The sequence below is a fragment of the Schistocerca nitens genome, chromosome 7, assembly GCF_023898315.1.
Source record: "Schistocerca nitens isolate TAMUIC-IGC-003100 chromosome 7, iqSchNite1.1, whole genome shotgun sequence".
NCBI lineage: Eukaryota > Metazoa > Arthropoda > Insecta > Orthoptera > Acrididae > Schistocerca > Schistocerca nitens.
Window position 1 is genome coordinate 275,224,047 of NC_064620.1, and position 16,792 is coordinate 275,240,838.

A 16,792-nucleotide genomic window follows, 5' to 3' on the forward strand; every position below is an offset into this window, starting at 1 on the left:
AGAACATGAAGCATTATCTTCTTGCCCCCTAAAATAGTGCTTGGTGATCTGAAGCATTACTGAAAAATTTCTAAAAAGTCAGATGAAAGTTCAATAGTTTGCGCCAAAGTAAAATAGTCTCTGGTAGGCCTAAGATTCGAAATGCCAATTTCTTTACGTATTTTTGATAAATATTGCAGACAATTTAGGTGTAGGAGTGACATTGTGACAATCTGAGGTCACCAGTCATGGTTTAGCTGTCAAGTATAATTTAACTTGTAAGTTACACCAACAAAGTCAACAAAGCAAACCACGCGTGTATTGTACTGCTACATAACAAGTCTTTATGTATTCTGATAAAAACACAGACAAATTTTAGTTTCTTTAAAGTGTTATATTACTTTGGTTCAAAGATCAATCTGTAGTTATCACCAAGTCCACCTTAACGTGTAAGTTACATCAGTAGTGCCAGTAAGTCAGCCACATGTATTTTATACTGTTATAGAACAATACCAAAGACAATTCAGATTTGGAAATAACATTGTGATATTTAATTCAAAGATCCACTGTTCCTTGTGCCAAGTTGGGTACGGAGATCGAATTATAGTCGTATCTGGACACGAGGTGGGTTACAGAGAACAAGATGGCCGACTCTGGGACGCAAACTGATTGGCTGTTTTGTATTAATGGCTGGTAAATTACTGGGTTACGTTTCGAAGAGCAAAATGTGTGTGTGTGTGTGTGTGTGTGTGTGTGTGTGTGTGTGCGAACTGACAAAGCTGTATGGGTTATGCAAACAGTAACAAAATGGTGACTCTGGGGTACGTACTGATTGACTGTTTAATTTTTTGGGCAGTAAAATGTTCGGCTGAGACTGGAAGAGCAAAATGTGCGTGATGAAGAATGTGTCAGGTTTCTGTGAATGCCGACAAGCTACGTGGATTCTGCGAATGCTGATGAAGCATCCTGTTGCCGCCACTCTCCTTGGTGCAATTCTGCCCTCTGCTCCACCTCTGACAGTCCGAGGAATGGCCGATGTGGATATGTGGCCCAGAGACCAGGTGGCTCTCCTGCACACGTGGTCCTGGGTTAAAACTGCTGAATACGTGAATGATCACGTTTACTCTGTTATATCTACCGTTTACACTTACAATTCCACTCAACATACTGGCTGTTTCTAGCTTTAATTGTACCTTGATAACATTTCATCACTCTCACAAATGCTGCTTGCAAAACTATGCTATTCTATATTTTGCAAATGTTGTCTCATCTGAGAAATAGACTGAAGTTACAGACAAAGGATTCGTAATTTTAGCAACAAACCACGGGCAACTTCTTCAATGGTTGGTGATCCGAAAGCAAAGGACAGTACACACACTGAAGGTGATGCGGTTGTTTGAACTTTCCATAAATTAGTATCGAAGTGACTGTGTGAGATTTGTCACATGCTATGGTGTGTGTCGTATGCTGATACCTGGATCTTCACCAGCCTGCAAAACGGTTGCTGCCTGCTCAGTCATGAGCACGATCCATCTTTTGTGGTGCAACAAATTCCGGCTCGACAACGCGACTACAATCAGCAACAGAGATTGTACCTCAACTGTCTTCCGTTAGGAAACGCGATTGGTATAGTCTTATAGCCTTATCATATCCATTACCATTCTTGTGTCCACAGATAAAAATTGTGTTCGATTTACTCAGTAATTAATATACCCTCGTGGGTAAACGGAAAAACTTATCAAATAACTTTCTACGACTACACACACGAGATGTCCGATGTAGACGAACCATAAATATAAAGAAATGTGACATGAAAATATGTCTCCAAAGCAAAACACCTACATTCATATGCTATAAACCAGTGGCAATTGCATGGCACAGGATTCTGTCTAATTATGGATACTGGTTCCAGTTGTGACTAATTGGTATCACAGTCATATTTCTCCCTTTTCAAGAACCTATTTTTTATTCCTGAACATTTAAAAAAAAACTGGCAATCTCCGCACCACTTTGGAATCTTATCAAGACGTGATGGAATATATAAATATTCCGTCACGTCTCGATAAGATTCCAAAGTGGTAGTAGTACATTGCACATACCTGCGTCATCTGCAATAAATCTGCAGTTACTATTAAATTTGCCTGCCAGGTTATTAATATTGAACAGGAAAACCAAGATGTATTCTCTCTTTTTTATGGTTATAAACAAATCAGTTATTTTGAAATAAATATATTACCAATGAGTAAATAAAACTAACGATTACGTAGGCAACAGATCATAATAAGTAATAATCATTTGCCTGTAAATTCCTTTCTTTTGTCTTCCCATATCTGAAGACAGAGACAAGGAGCAAAGATAGTTTTTTGAAACAGCTAAGACGAATTCGTCTACTAAAGTCGTTCCCAGCGTCTTTGAGATCAGTATCCCCCCCCCCCCCCCAACTCCAATCAGATATTAGCTAATACCTCCTCCCCCCCCCCCCCCGCCCCACCCACCTCCTGCCACTCCGCTACCATCACCAACATTAGTGTAGAACTAAACATTAGAACGAAAGCATTTTCTTTGAATACTTTCATTTTTAAAATGAAGTAAGATGAATAATATTTAGATTTTGTGTGTATTTCATTACACCAACAATTAACAAGTCAATGAGCCACTTGGTACAGTTTATTTATAATAACCTTTTTTTAATATTTGTTCTCGGTCAGAGCACATCATTAGTCATGCTCCGGTTACATTCCAGTCCTTTTTTGTACCATTGCTATCATGGTGAAAATTATATTCCTCGTATTTAAATATTTACTGCAACGTTTTTTTTTACGTGTTGTGTGCTATAATAAATCATGAAGCTATTCCTGCTGCTTGCAAGTGCTACCTACAACCCCTTCCCAGAACAGAATGGTGAAACACTCACCTCCCTAGAGACACTTGCTTCACCCACAGCCTGTACCCTCACCTAAAATCAACCTACTTAAAATGTTTAAACTAGTAGTAGGCCTATTGTTTGGAAATCACTTGATCTTTGTACTCTACTTCTGAACTGGCTGAAATTAGAAAACAATTGGTTCTAATAATAATAATAATAGTAATAATAATCTGTACAGTACTATACTGAGATGACAGAAGTCATGGGATAGCGATTTGAACATATACAGCTGGCGGTAGTATTGCGTTCACATGTTATGAAAGTGTAGTGCATTGGCGAAGCTGTCATTTGTCCTGAGATGATTCATTTGAAAGGGTTTCTGATGTGATTGTGGCCGCACGATGGCAATTGACAGACTCTGAAAGCGGAATGGTAGTTGTAGCTAGACACATACGATAATCCATTTTGAAAAGCGTTAGGAAATTCAATATTCCGAGATCTACAGCGTCAAGACTGTGCCGAGAATACCACGTTTCAGCATTACCTCTTTATTTAATTATGCCCCCATGCACTCTCACCACGGACAACGCAGTGGCGGACGGCTCGAACTTAGCAATCGAGAGCAGCGGCATTTGCATAGAGTTGTCATTGCTAACAGAAAAGAAAGACTGCGTGAAATAACCGCAGAAATCAATGTGGGATGTACAACGAACGTATCTGTTAGGACAGTGCGGCGAAATTTGGAGTTAATGGGTTATCGTCTTTGGTAACAGCACGACATCGCCTACAACGTCTCTCCTGGTCTCGTGACCGTATCGATTGGACGACTGGAAAACCGTGGCGTGGTCAGATGAGTTCCAGTTTCAGTAGGTAAGAGCTGATGGTAGGTTTCGACTGTGGCGCAGATCCCACGAACCCATGGACCCAAGTTGACATCAAGGCAGTGTGCATGCTGATGGTGGCTCCATAATTGTGTGGGCTGTGTTTACATGGAATGGACTGGGTCCTATGGTCCAACTGAAAGACCATTTCTGAAAATGGCTTTGTTCGGCTACTTGGGGACCATTTGCAGCCATTCATGATGTTCCCAAATAACGATGGAATTTTTATGAATGAAAATGCGCCATGTCATTGAGCCACAATTGTTCGCAATTGGTTTGAAGAACATTCTGGACCATTCGAGCGAGTGATTTGGCCACCCAGATCGCCCGATATGAATCCCTCTAACATTTATGAGACACATTCGACAGGTCAGTTCCTGCACAAAATCCTGCTCCGGCAACACTTTCGCTATTATGGATGGCTACGGAGGCATCATGGCTCAATACTTCTGCAGGGGACTTCTAACTACTTGTTGAGTCCACGTCACGCTGAGGTGCTGCCCTACACTGGGAAAAAGGAAGTCCGACACGATATCAAGAGGTATTGCACGACTTTTGTCACCTTATAGTAATCATTATTTACGAGTAGTTACTGTAGTATTGTACTGTCGCCAGCCTATGTGGCCGAGCAGTTCTAGGCGCTTCAGTCCGGAACCGCACTGCTGCTACAGTCGCAGGTTCGAATCCTGCCACGAGCATGTATGTGTGTGGTGTCCTTAGGTTAGTTAGGTTTAAGTAGTTCTAAGTCTAGGTGACTGATGACCTCAGATGTTAAGTCCCATAGTGCTCAGAGCCATTTGAAACACTGTACTGTCAATTAGTTCGTTTATCGGTTTCAGTGTTAGTAATGAAGCAACTTTGATCCATTGCAGGAACTACGAGGGGCGTTCAGAAAGTAAGCACCGATCGGACGCGAAATGGAAACGACTATGAAAATCCGATAAAGCTTTGCACAGATGTGTTGGGTAGTGTCTCTAGTATAACCCCAGTTAGTATCACGTCGCTCTTCTCATTTCTGAGCTCGCAGTGAGTGCGTAAAGATGTCTAGAAAATAGTGTCTGCCGCCAAGTACGAGGGCCTGGTGAGAAATTTCGCCTGAAGCTATGCAGCTAACATTACATAACTGTCGTGCTGTTTCTTCTTCAAGACAATTCTCAGCCGCATTCTGCAGGGCCAATGAAGATGCTCCCGCATAGTTTTCAAATGGAAATGTGAGATTACCCACAATATAGTCCGCAATTGTCTCCCCCTCAGTTTCAGCTCTGGTCACATGAACCGCTGTCTTTGAAGACAACATTTTGACACAGACAACGAGGTGTAGGCCAGCGTGGAGAATTGGCGGAAAGCACTGGCGGCTGCCTTCTATGATGAGGCTATTGAAAAGTTGGTACAACGCTATGACAAAAGTCTAAGTCAGAACGGCGACTACGTAGAGAAGTAGCTGAAAGGTGTAGCTAATTGTTACAAGTAAAACATTTCTGATGTTCACTGTGGTTTCAACTTGGCAATCAATCGGAGCTTACTTTCTGAACAGGCCTCGTATATGCAACTTGGAGAGGAAATTTTCATGAGATATTTGTTCGATTCCCGGCGGGGTAAGGGATTTTCACCTGCCTCGGGATGACTGGGTGTTGTGTCGTCTTCATCATTATCATTCATCCCCATTACGGTTGGAGGAAGGCAATGGCAAACCACCTCCGTTAGGATTTTGCCTAGTACGGCGGCGCGTGTCTCCCACGTCGTTCCTCTACGCTCTGTCAGGGAGTATGGGACTTCATCATCATCATTTAGCGTTTGTTACATGATGCTTCACTTTTACTGTAATATATGCATGGCCCGCATCTCGTGGTCGTGCGGTAGCGTTCTCGCTTCCCACGCCCGGGTTCCCGGGTTCGATTCCCGGCGGGGTCAGGGATTTTCTCTGCCTCGTGATGGCTGGGTGTTGTGTGCTGTCCTTAGGTTAGCTAGGTTTAAGTAGTTCTAAGTTCTAGGGGACTTATGACCACAGCAGTTGAGTCCCATAGTGCTCAGAGCCATTTGAACCATTTTTAATAGATGCATGGCACAAAATAAAGTACGTACCTGCTGGGTGGCCTAGGTGAAGAAGATGTTGTTCATACATAAGTTTCGCAAGGGTAACTACCGCCACATCGTGCCATACTTTAATGACATTGCTTGAAAAAAATTCTTGGTAACTTATGTAATCAATATTAGTCTGACCAAATTATGATTATTATAATAATAATAGTAATCTTTTAAACGTAACTGAGTTACATGACAGACACAGTTAAGCTCTTTCGGTTTTTACCCATCAGAAAATTTCATTTTACCTTTTCGTGGGATAAGTATTCCCAGGTTGGGAACCACTGCCCTACTCGTCCTTCATTAACAGTAGTGTAATAAAAGGAAACTGCAGTTCACTATTATGGACACGACTATGAGATACAGCGGCATATGCAAATAGTAACATTTAGAAGATATTAACATCCAGTCATTTACCTACGAGGAAATATACACCAGGGGGAAGCATGCTTTTATAGGAGCAAAAAAGAGAGAAAGAGAGAGAGAGAGAGAGAGAGAGAGAGAGAGAGAGAGAGAGAGGCGAATATAGCTCCCGTTTAAAAACACTGACTAGAAAGTGAGATACCAACTGCCTCATTCTATCTTCTTCAGTATCTTTAAAAATGTTCCCAAAATTTTAGGCGTACAAACATATTCGCACTCTTTTGAACATGCTACTCACCTCTCATTCCCACACAAGCTCCCTCAACTGTAACTCGCTCAGACCCACTAGTTCACCGGTCAAGTCCCTCAAACCAATCTACCCACTTGCCCATTCTCACTCAGTTACTCAGCCCAACCCATTGCCATTATCTCTTTGTGTCTCTCTGTCTCCTGTTTCAAAGCCACAATCTCTTTCGTTCTGTACTAATACTACTGTCTCCTCTCTCTGTCACTGCCTCCCTCTTGCTGCTGTTGTGTCATTCCTTCCTTCCCAATGCTACCGTCTCTTCCCACTGTCACTATCTCTCTCTTCATCTTTGTCATTGTCATAGGCTCTGTCTCTTATTATCACTGGCTCTCACACACTTCCAATTTCTCCTTATCTTTATTACTCTCCCACTGGCACTGCTTCCTTCACTCTTTTCCTATCAATGTTCTGCCACTGCCACATATCTTCTGCTGCCACTGTGTCCCTCTCTTTCTCTCACAATGCCACTGTCTCCTTCGCTCTTCCTATACCACAACCACTGCCTATTATCTTCCAGTATTTATTAATTTTCCGTCTCTTTCCCACTGCCACTGCATCCTTCTCTCTCACCCATAAAAAGTGCGAATGTCTTCGCATGCCAAAACTTTTGGGAAAATGTATAAAGGTGATGGGGAAAGTAGTCTGAGGCAGCTGGTATCTCACTTTTCAGAACCTTTTAAACAGGAGCACTTTCGCCTTTTTTGTGCTCCGATACGAGTATTCTTACGCTGGTTTAAAATTTTGATACTTTGCTCACGTGAAACTGAAATAATGCAAACTAATTTTATACTTTAGACCTGATGTTTCGTGCACAGAATTTTTTCAGGTACTTCAGTACTACAACATGGGGTTCCCACAACCCTTTGATGATAATGGAGACGCTTTACAGCATATTCTCCGTGTTACGCCACTTTGTGAAGTACGTTTTCTCCTCACACCGGATTTTATATGTGTATTTTACGTGTGCATGTAGGGTAACTTTGAACCTCTGTATCTCGGAAACGGATGTGATATAAATGAAATTTTCAAGGTTGTTCGAGATTTGGATCTTAGTAATATATCGCAAAAATTACAGCTGTCTGCTGTGAATACCCGTCTTTGAATCCGCGGCCCGGTTTTGTTACCCAAAAATCATGGTTCAAATGGCTCTGAGCACTATGGGACTTAACATCTTAGGTCATCAGTCCCCTAGAACTTAGAACTACTTAAACCTAACTAACCTAAGGACATCACACACATCCATGCCCGAGGCAGGATTCGAACCTGCGACCGTAGCAGTCCCGCGGTTCCGGACTGCAGCGCCTAGAACCGCACGGCCACCGCGGCCGGCTAAAAATCATGTTTTTGGGACGTTTCTCAATAAAAAATATTTTGTAAAAACTGGAGGATGGTACTTCTAGATAAATGCCTAGACATATACCGTTGAAATCTGAGCAATTTTCTACGGTTAGTTGTTTACATATCCGCTGCTGACGTCGGAAAAATGGTAAAAAACATCTTTTTAGGGTTTTCTCAGGAACCGCCCATGAACTAAAGGGTACATCCATAAGCCGCTAAGGCGCACCCTATACCACATCTAATGCCAAAAGAGGCAACCAATTTTCTCCGTTCGCCTAAGCTAGAGGGAGTGTGTAATATTCAAACTTTGACCCTGTGCTATAGGATAGACACAATAAGACGATCCTTCTGTTGGATATACAAATGGTTCCTAGCCCAAGGGCTAACCAAAACACTTGGTCCTACCTTTCTACCACCAACGGAACCAGAAGTATGAGCCCTGGAGAAATCCTGTTTTTAAGCGCGGCGTTTTTGAACATATTGGTAGCGATAATAACGAAAAAATAATCGTAAAAATCTCTTCAGCGTACTTTGTACATTATTAACATGTATTGAGAGTTTTGTTCCCAGGCTCCTATTTTAGATGACGTAAATTTGTTTATCATATTCCTTGTCCTATACTAGAGTCAGAAACATTAAATGGTCATAAAAATATTTAAAAAAATGATAAGGGATGGAATTAAAAGTATCATGTAAAAGGAAAGAAAGAATGTTACAAAAGGTCCGAGCACACTTCGCTGGGGTACGCCTGAAGTAACTTCCACATTTTTGACGACTCTTTGTCAAAGGTAACATGCCGCATTCTTCCTACCAAGAAATCCTCAATCCTGTCACAAATTTTGTTTGATTTCTCCTGTGCTCGTTCTATCGTTCAGAGACAAATGCTTTTCGGAAATCAAGTGGTTGTGTCGGTGACTTTCAAGATGTCATACGAAGTTATCAATGCACCAGAAGACTGATTTGAGTCGACAATGTCCTCCATCACCTAACAAAATGAATTTTAATACTGCAGCTGTCCGATTTTGCTTCGAAACCCGTTGAACTTTAAAAATGAAGGATATTACCTTTTATTTACAAGGACCTTCTTCTTATGATGGAGAAATCGGCCCCCCCTCCCCCCCCCCGCCCCAAAGTCTGTAAAAATATTTATAATATTTCTTGTGTATTACATACTGATATTTTAATGACAGAGATATCCTGCGGTGTAGTTAGTCATTGCCGTTAGGAGGTGTTACTAGCGTTAGTCTACTAGTCGAAACGGCGCATACCTTGGTGGTGAGTGGGTCGCAGTCGAAGTACCTGGCGTACATGAGCAGGCCACAGTAGGAACAGATGAGCACCAGGCACATGGACCCCACTGTGAAGATGCACAGAGCTCTGTAAGCAGAACAAAAAAAACACCGTCACCGTCGTGGATGCTGACTCATCGAATTTCTGGGCTACATATCTCCGTCTCAGAAGATATCTCCAGAAACTTATGAAAAACGAAAACATAGGACGGCGTGCTGTAAAGTAATGCCTCCAAATTTTGTACGTGAAAACTTTTAAATCTTTTTAAATAAAACGAATGTTACTAACATTCTACATATTTATCCTTCAAGTCTATACATTTGCGATTGAGAATCCCTGCTGAACCCGCAGGACAGGACAGGTAGTTTAAATTGTGGAAAGGGGCAAAAATAAGCGGCTGTCAGCTGCACTCGAACATACAACTTTATTTATTTGACCAAACATTACAAGAGCCAAGAAAATTAAAAAAACACAGCATTAATTTTTGGAACTTAATAACCGGCTGAATACGCCATACAATCTCATGCCTTAAGGGCAAGACCACTTTAATTTAAAATCGGCTGAAAGCCAATAACTTAAAACTCAAACCAAAATCAGAACGCCTTACCTTAAAACAGTTCTTTAATTAGGCTGAAGGCCCAAACAGTCTGACACCTTAAGAGTAAAACAACTTTAATTCAAAATCGACTGAAGGTCCATCACTTAAGACTCAACAAAATTAAATTTTTAAAAAGGCCAAAGGCCTTACTTAAAACAGATCTTTAAATTATGCTGAAGGTCCAAATAATCTTACGCCTTAAGGGCAAAAAAACTTAATTTAAAAATCGGATAGAAGCCATACATATACATACAACAAGAACAAATAAGAAAAGGCAGTACACCCAACGGCGCTCAGAAGTTTCCGAGAGTCGGCTTGGAATTCCACACTAACGCTCGCTTGGGTGAGACAGGCAGTCGGCCCAACCATTCCCGATTCGACGACGACCCAACCGACAGACATTCAACGGACCCACCGACAAGATAACTTCCGCTCCACCCGACCAGCACACAACAACGTAGAAGGTATTAGCGCTCACAACCAATTATACATTGAACTACACACTCTGCTGGACAGCGACAACACGATGAGGAAAATACACTACCTGAATTTACGTCAACGGCCAGGGCAGGTAACCGGAACGTTAACGGCCTCAAGGCAGAAGATTCCGCTGGTGCACGTCTATTCAAAATAACCAAGTACAGTTAAACTCCAGCGGAGGTTGGCTAAAATTTACCAACTTGAAAACATACGTTGTTGCTCGTGGGAATGTCCCAACAATCGATCTCGAAATCCAAACGACACAATGTGAACAGTCGTGATTTGCTGGTACATTAAGTCAAAACTCAACTTTCATTTCCATGATCTGTGAGCCACGGACCTCGTAGCAATCGGAACAGCATCATACACTCCGACCGCGCGTGGGCGCCGCCAACGGCCTCGGCCAAACTACGCGCCATGGAGATTTCCTCGCTGCCCCACGCCAACCGACCAACTGCCCAGGCCCGGAAATGGTGAAAGTAACAAATATACATCCGCCGATGGGACGACCAACCGGACGACCAACCAACAGTCGTCCCGCTCCAATCCCCCTCCGTCGGACAGTTCATGTGTGTCACCAACGGTCGGCGAGCACTGGCTGTCGGCGCCTCACCGGCGCTCCGTCCCCGACTTCACCGCTGCTGCGTCCCGACTGCACTGCTGGTCCGTCCCGAACTGACCGCCAGACACACGACGAGCCGGAAATACTACCGATCGCTCCAGAGATGGTACGACAGTGCACTTATCGATACGCGCTGCTGCTGCCGCTCACGGGCAAGTAAGGTAGGAAGCTAGTGACGCCAGTAAATGGAATAAGAAAACGTGGCGGCACTGCCGTTACAGAAGATGACAAACAATAAATGGGATGAACGGGAGCCGTGCACGGCTCAGCGATCTTCTGTCGCTAGAGAAAGAGTGTGCTGTAATCGAGTTTCGAATCTGAAGAGTTCGTTCGCACATGGAGCACCTTGTCCTTCAGCAGGACAATGCGAGACCACACACGAGCGCTGCGACCTCTGCGACATTCAGAGGCATCGTGTTCACTGTTATACATCATTCTCCATACTGGCCGACTTGGCCCCATCCAAATTTCATCTGTTTGCTAAACTTAACGAACACCTTCGAGAACTTCACTTTGATAGTGATGAAACTGTGCACGCAAGGTAAAGGTGTGGATCCGTCAACGAAGTCAAACATTTTGTAGTGAAGGTGTCAACAAAGTTGTCAGTCGTCGGGAGAAATGTGTTCGTCGCTAGTATATATATGTTGAGAAACAGATACTTAGACGTGAAGAATAAAGATGCAGAATGTTAATAACTTTTGTTTTATTTAAAGAGCTTTAAGATTTTTGTCATAAGAAAATCGGAGCCATTACTTTTCAGCACATCCTCGTACAAGTGTTGTAAAATAGAAGTGCAGGTACACCATTTTACGTATCTACAACACTGTTACACCGCTCGACAGCGTCTCTAGCTAAACTTGTAGTAACTACTGCTTTAAGACCAAAGGGTGTTATAAATTTTATTCTTTCACTTCTTTCTCATTAACATGTAATCACTCTGTGACATACCATCACTTATTTAGCCATTTAAATAAAGGTATTCACGTTCATTTGCCTCCAAAACCACCCACCAGCACTGCTAATTAAAATTAATCGTGTCGCCAGCTTCAATATTAAGTATTCACCCCGTGAGACAAGAGAAAAGGGCCGGCGACGGAAAGGACATCCAGCCATACTCCACCACCAACACTGCCAAATCTAAATTAACTGGCTGACCACGAGAAGACACCGACAAAGGCAGGAAAATTAAGATCGTAGGAGCATTTCTCTAAGTACTAGCTTACATCAAATTTAATCGCAATTGCGAATATGGACGACCATCAGCAGTAGAATGGAATGACGACAATGGAAATTTCTGCCAGACCAGGACTCGAACCTGGATTTCCCACTTATCACGAGCGGTTGCGTGATCCTTCGGCTATCCGTGCACGACTCGTGTCTACATCCAAACTTCCATATGTCGTCAACCATGTACTTACAACCTGTACTCGTACATCCATTATGTACGCTCGTGTCCAAAATTATTGTATACTGTAGACTCAGCAGTATTTGACCTGTAATGCAGTAACTACGTATCCCAGCCGCTAGACAACGAAACCAGCCAAAACCTTTAAGATTTCAACTCGGACTCGGAGGGTATGTAGTTGAGTGCAACCACCATTTCATTTTTATTTGAGAAAGCCCGCACACGTCCCCCCCCCCCCCCCCCACCCAGTGGCGAATCCGTCGAGAATGACTCCAGACCAAATCGAGACTCATCTGTGAAAAGAACATTGGCCCACTGTTCGACCGTCCAGGCGGCAACTTGATGACTCCACTTTAGATATTCCCTTCTGTGAAGACGCGTCATAGGTGCACATATAGTAGGTTTCCGACAATAAAGGTCACTCTGCCGAAGCCTTATGCACACCGCTTGCCTCGATGCAATACGTCCAGTGAATGCTGCGAGGTCAGATGCCGGTTGCCGTGCAGCACTAAGGCGGTACAGTCGTACCCTTACAATCAAGTAACGGTCCTCTGCTTCTGACGTCACACGTGGTCGGCCCTACCCTGGTCTTCGGGCATACAGTTTCAGTCTCTATAAACTGTCCGCACGTATGAGAAGCAACGGAACAATTCACATTAAGCCATCGGGCCACATTAATTTGCAACTGTCCTGCATCCCTTCTTCCTATGGCCCTCCACTGCAGAAAGTCTGGTTGGCGTCTTCTCTGTGCTGTACTGCACCGTCTGTGACTGTGTGCACAGCGTTTGTGGGTGTGAGGCTATCCTGCAAACACTACCCCGTTCAATAGGTGTCATGATGTCATTGTTGGTGTGGTTGTCCGTCGACCGGAATGCCATCTTCGGTGCAGAACACGATCGTACGGATATCTGTTGACAGTTTGTACGAATATATCATGAATTAGACGCACAACGAAGAAATAGTGTTTTCTTTGCTTTAATTTTGAACACTACTGTATATTGTTACACAGATGAGACATTTTACTTGAAAGTCACTTGTGCAGTGGCGGCGATAAATACGATATTGCAGCGCTTGTGTTATTTCGAAGTACGACGACACCGGGCAAGCGACTTTCAGGTAAAACATCTCACCTGTACGCGAATAAACATAATGGATGTACGAGTACAGGTTGCAGGCGCATGGTTGACGACGTATGAAAGTTTGTATCTGGCCGTGATTCGTGCACTGATAGCCAACTGATAAGGCGACCGCTAGCGATAAGTAGGAAATCCGGGTTCGAGTCCTAGTTTGGCACAAATTTCTACAGCTGATGGTTGTCCATATTCGCAAATGCAAATACATTTAATGTATTTCATAACGGCTGCAGTCACCACAGTGCTTGTTCCTTTGGACATGCATGTATATCCAAAGTAACTTAGCATCATAATTCGGAATAACATAGGCACTGCAATATCGTATCTATGTGTATGGTGACTCGCGTTGTTTGCGCTAATGCGAGAGCTGCAGCTATCATGGTGCCTGTACTAAAGCTTTACCGATAGGTGTAGAGTTGTGCAAGGCACAGCCGTCACATCAAAGGTAATAGAAAAAGCTACGAAATGGTGCACACAGTGATCGATTGAAGCGGTCAGTATTCTAGGATTTCCCAATCGAAACTTTTTTTTGCCATAAAATTGTCAGTCTTGATCTCTATTTATACTTTTATTTAAAAAAATATACAGCTTAACGAGTTTCGGCCACACCCATCACCACAATCACATTTAAAATCATGTATGGCCACACATTCTGCGGCTAGGGCATGGTACAAGACTAAAACTACATACCCCCTCCCCATATTCAATTTACCAAGGTAAATTCTACAGGAAAAATAATGATATCAACAGTGTTTTAAGAAAACACGGCCTATGGCGAATTGGGGAATCTATGGAGATAAACCATCCACACTGCGTATTTCTTTGCTATCACGGATGGTGGACGGCAGTAGACAATATCACTAACAACATTTCCGACATGAAAATAATTGCCAGAGTATGACAATTACAAAACCCTCTCCCCTCAAGTCCCCTTAGCACAATAGTAGCAGCAGGGAAAGTGATAGTGCGATTGCGAATATGAATGTGTGGTGTTAACCAGTATTGTGGAAGCTGTCTCGTATTATAAACAGACACGCCAATTGGTCAATTCCATATCTGTCAGCAAGTCTCAGTACTTACCGTGGAGCTCAGTGTGATACTAGTAAAGTAAAGTAGTCATCAATTCAAAAGTTGTTTTGCATATCACAGTGCTTTACTAGGTATAGTCCTGTTGGAGATATTATGCTGTTGTCTTCCTTCGACCTTTGAACAGAATTAAAACTAAAACTAATCTCCGGCTGAACAGTCTTCGGAAGGCCCAACGGTACTGACCAACCGCTGTGTCACCTGTTGCCCATAGGCTTCACTGGATGCGGATATGGAGGGGCGTGTGCTCAGCACACCACTCTCCTGGCCATTGTCAGATTTCGTGACCGGAGCCGCTACTTCTCGATCAAGTATCTCCTCAATTTGCCTCACAAGAGCTGGGTGCACCTCGCTTACCAACAGCGCTCGGGAGACGAGACAGTCACCCATCCAAGTGCTAGCCAAGCCCGACAGTGCTTAACTTTGGTGATCTGACGAGGGCCTGCAGTTAAACGTGGATTACGATCCAAGGTGCCACTCCAAGTCTTCGGCCTGGAATCTCATTTACTGGAGTAGAATCGTCGTCAGTGATGAGTTCCGCTTCGAACTGAGCCCCGATGACCGTTGAGGACGGGTGTGGAGGCGCCCTGGAGAGCAGTAGGATGTCACCCTGACTGTCGCCCGCCGTACGGCTCGACGACAACCAGTAGTGATCGTCTTTGCTTTTTCATTCCAAAGCACAGTGCTACGTCGACAATATTCACCGTTTCGGTGACCTTCATGGCAAGTCGGCCTAAGCTTACATTCCAGCAAGATAATACCCACCCGCACATGGTGAGGGTTTCTACTGCCTCCCTTCACGCTTGCCAAACCCTACCTTGGCCAACAAGATCGCCAGATATTTCCCCAGTTGAGTACGTTTGGAGCATTATGGTCAGGTTCCTCCAACAATTTTGAGATTTTGACGATCTGACGGGCCAATTTACCAGCGCTTGGCACGATATCCCTCAGCAGGACATCAATCAACTCTTTCAATCATTGCAATAACTGCTTGCATAAGAGCTCAATTTGCTCAATTTGTGAAGCTCTTTGTTTTGAATAAATCATTCAGATTTTCTGAAATTGTAATCATTTTTTGTCTTTAATGTACATCTACTGATTTCTGTACCATTTGGATAATTCCTTCGTGTTAGCTAGGATGTTTTCTAAGACCAAAAAATTGTAGTAAGTGGTAAAGCAGAGGTGCTATCGCAATATGCTATGATACTATTCCCGAGCATATAAAGCAATGTATACAGTATATAACCCTATAAGGGACAGTTTTCTATTTCACTGCTTATATCCTTCTTATGTTGAACTATGTTTATAATGCTTCTTATCGTTAAATTGTATTTTTCCTGTACCCATCCGTTCCTTTTAAATTTTCGTTTGCTTCACTTTTAGCCAGTGCATATACAAAAATATCAGTTCATATTACTTACGCCAGTGTGTTGATACATACCACTCCAGAGAAGTGAAGCGTATAGGGTTGTTACTGACGAGTGACACTCGCGAATGAAAACTATAAAATAAAGCGCCGCAAGAAAGAGCACAGATATCGTACGGTACCGATACTTTTATTTCACGTGGCGAGTCATCACGAGGGACGAGGGGTGTCTTCGTGAGAGGAAACATCTGCTTGTGAGCGAAAGTGTAAGTTCTGGGGATTGATCAACTGCTTTGAAGAGACTCAGAAGTTCCAAGAGGCTATGTAGACACTTTTGACAACGACGTTTACTCTGTGTTAGAAAATAGGTGAGATTTTTTTTTTTTAATTTTCATTGGTTGCTTCGTGTCTGGACTCTACATCTACATCTACATTTATACTCCGCAAGCCACCCAACGGTGTGTGGCGGAGGGCACTTAACGTGCCACTGTCATTACCTCCCTTTCCTGTTCCACTCGCGTATGGTTCGCAGGAAGAACGACTGCCGGAAAGCGTCCTTCTTTCTATGTATTCGCAATACATTACATTTGTCTATGTTAAGGATCAGTTGCCACGCCCTGCACCATGTGCCTATCCGCTGCAGATCTTCCTGCATTTCGGTGCAATTTTCTAATGCTGCAACTTCTCTGAACACTATAGCATCATCCGCGAAAAGCCACATGGAACTTCCGACACTATCTACTAGGTCATTTTTATATATTGTGAAAAGCAATGATCCCATAACACTCCCCTGTGGTACGCGAGGGGTTACTTTAACGTCTGTAGACGTCTCTCCATAGGAATGTTATTGTTTGGAAGAGGTTCTGTTGTAATCTGTATGAAAATGCATATTTGAAGAGTTAATAGATGAGTTAAGGATTCAAGATGACCTTCTTATGTTATTTAATGGAAGTTTAGAATAGTATTATAGTTTCTATTAACAGCAACAGAAGTGCA

The 16,792-nt window shown here is 43.1% G+C and overlaps 1 protein-coding gene across 4 annotated transcripts in view; it reads right to left on the reverse strand.

Moving 5' to 3' along the window:
- LOC126195209 (sodium-coupled monocarboxylate transporter 1-like) overlaps nt 1-16,792 on the reverse strand; it is a 299,461-nt gene that overhangs the window by 117,652 nt on the left and 165,017 nt on the right. For all 4 annotated transcript variants that reach the window (XM_049933729.1, XM_049933727.1, XM_049933728.1 and 1 more), the window contains exon 9: nt 9,085-9,193. In XM_049933729.1, coding sequence (XP_049789686.1) covers nt 9,085-9,193 — 109 coding nt within the window. The remainder of the gene's footprint in view (nt 1-9,084; nt 9,194-16,792) is intronic.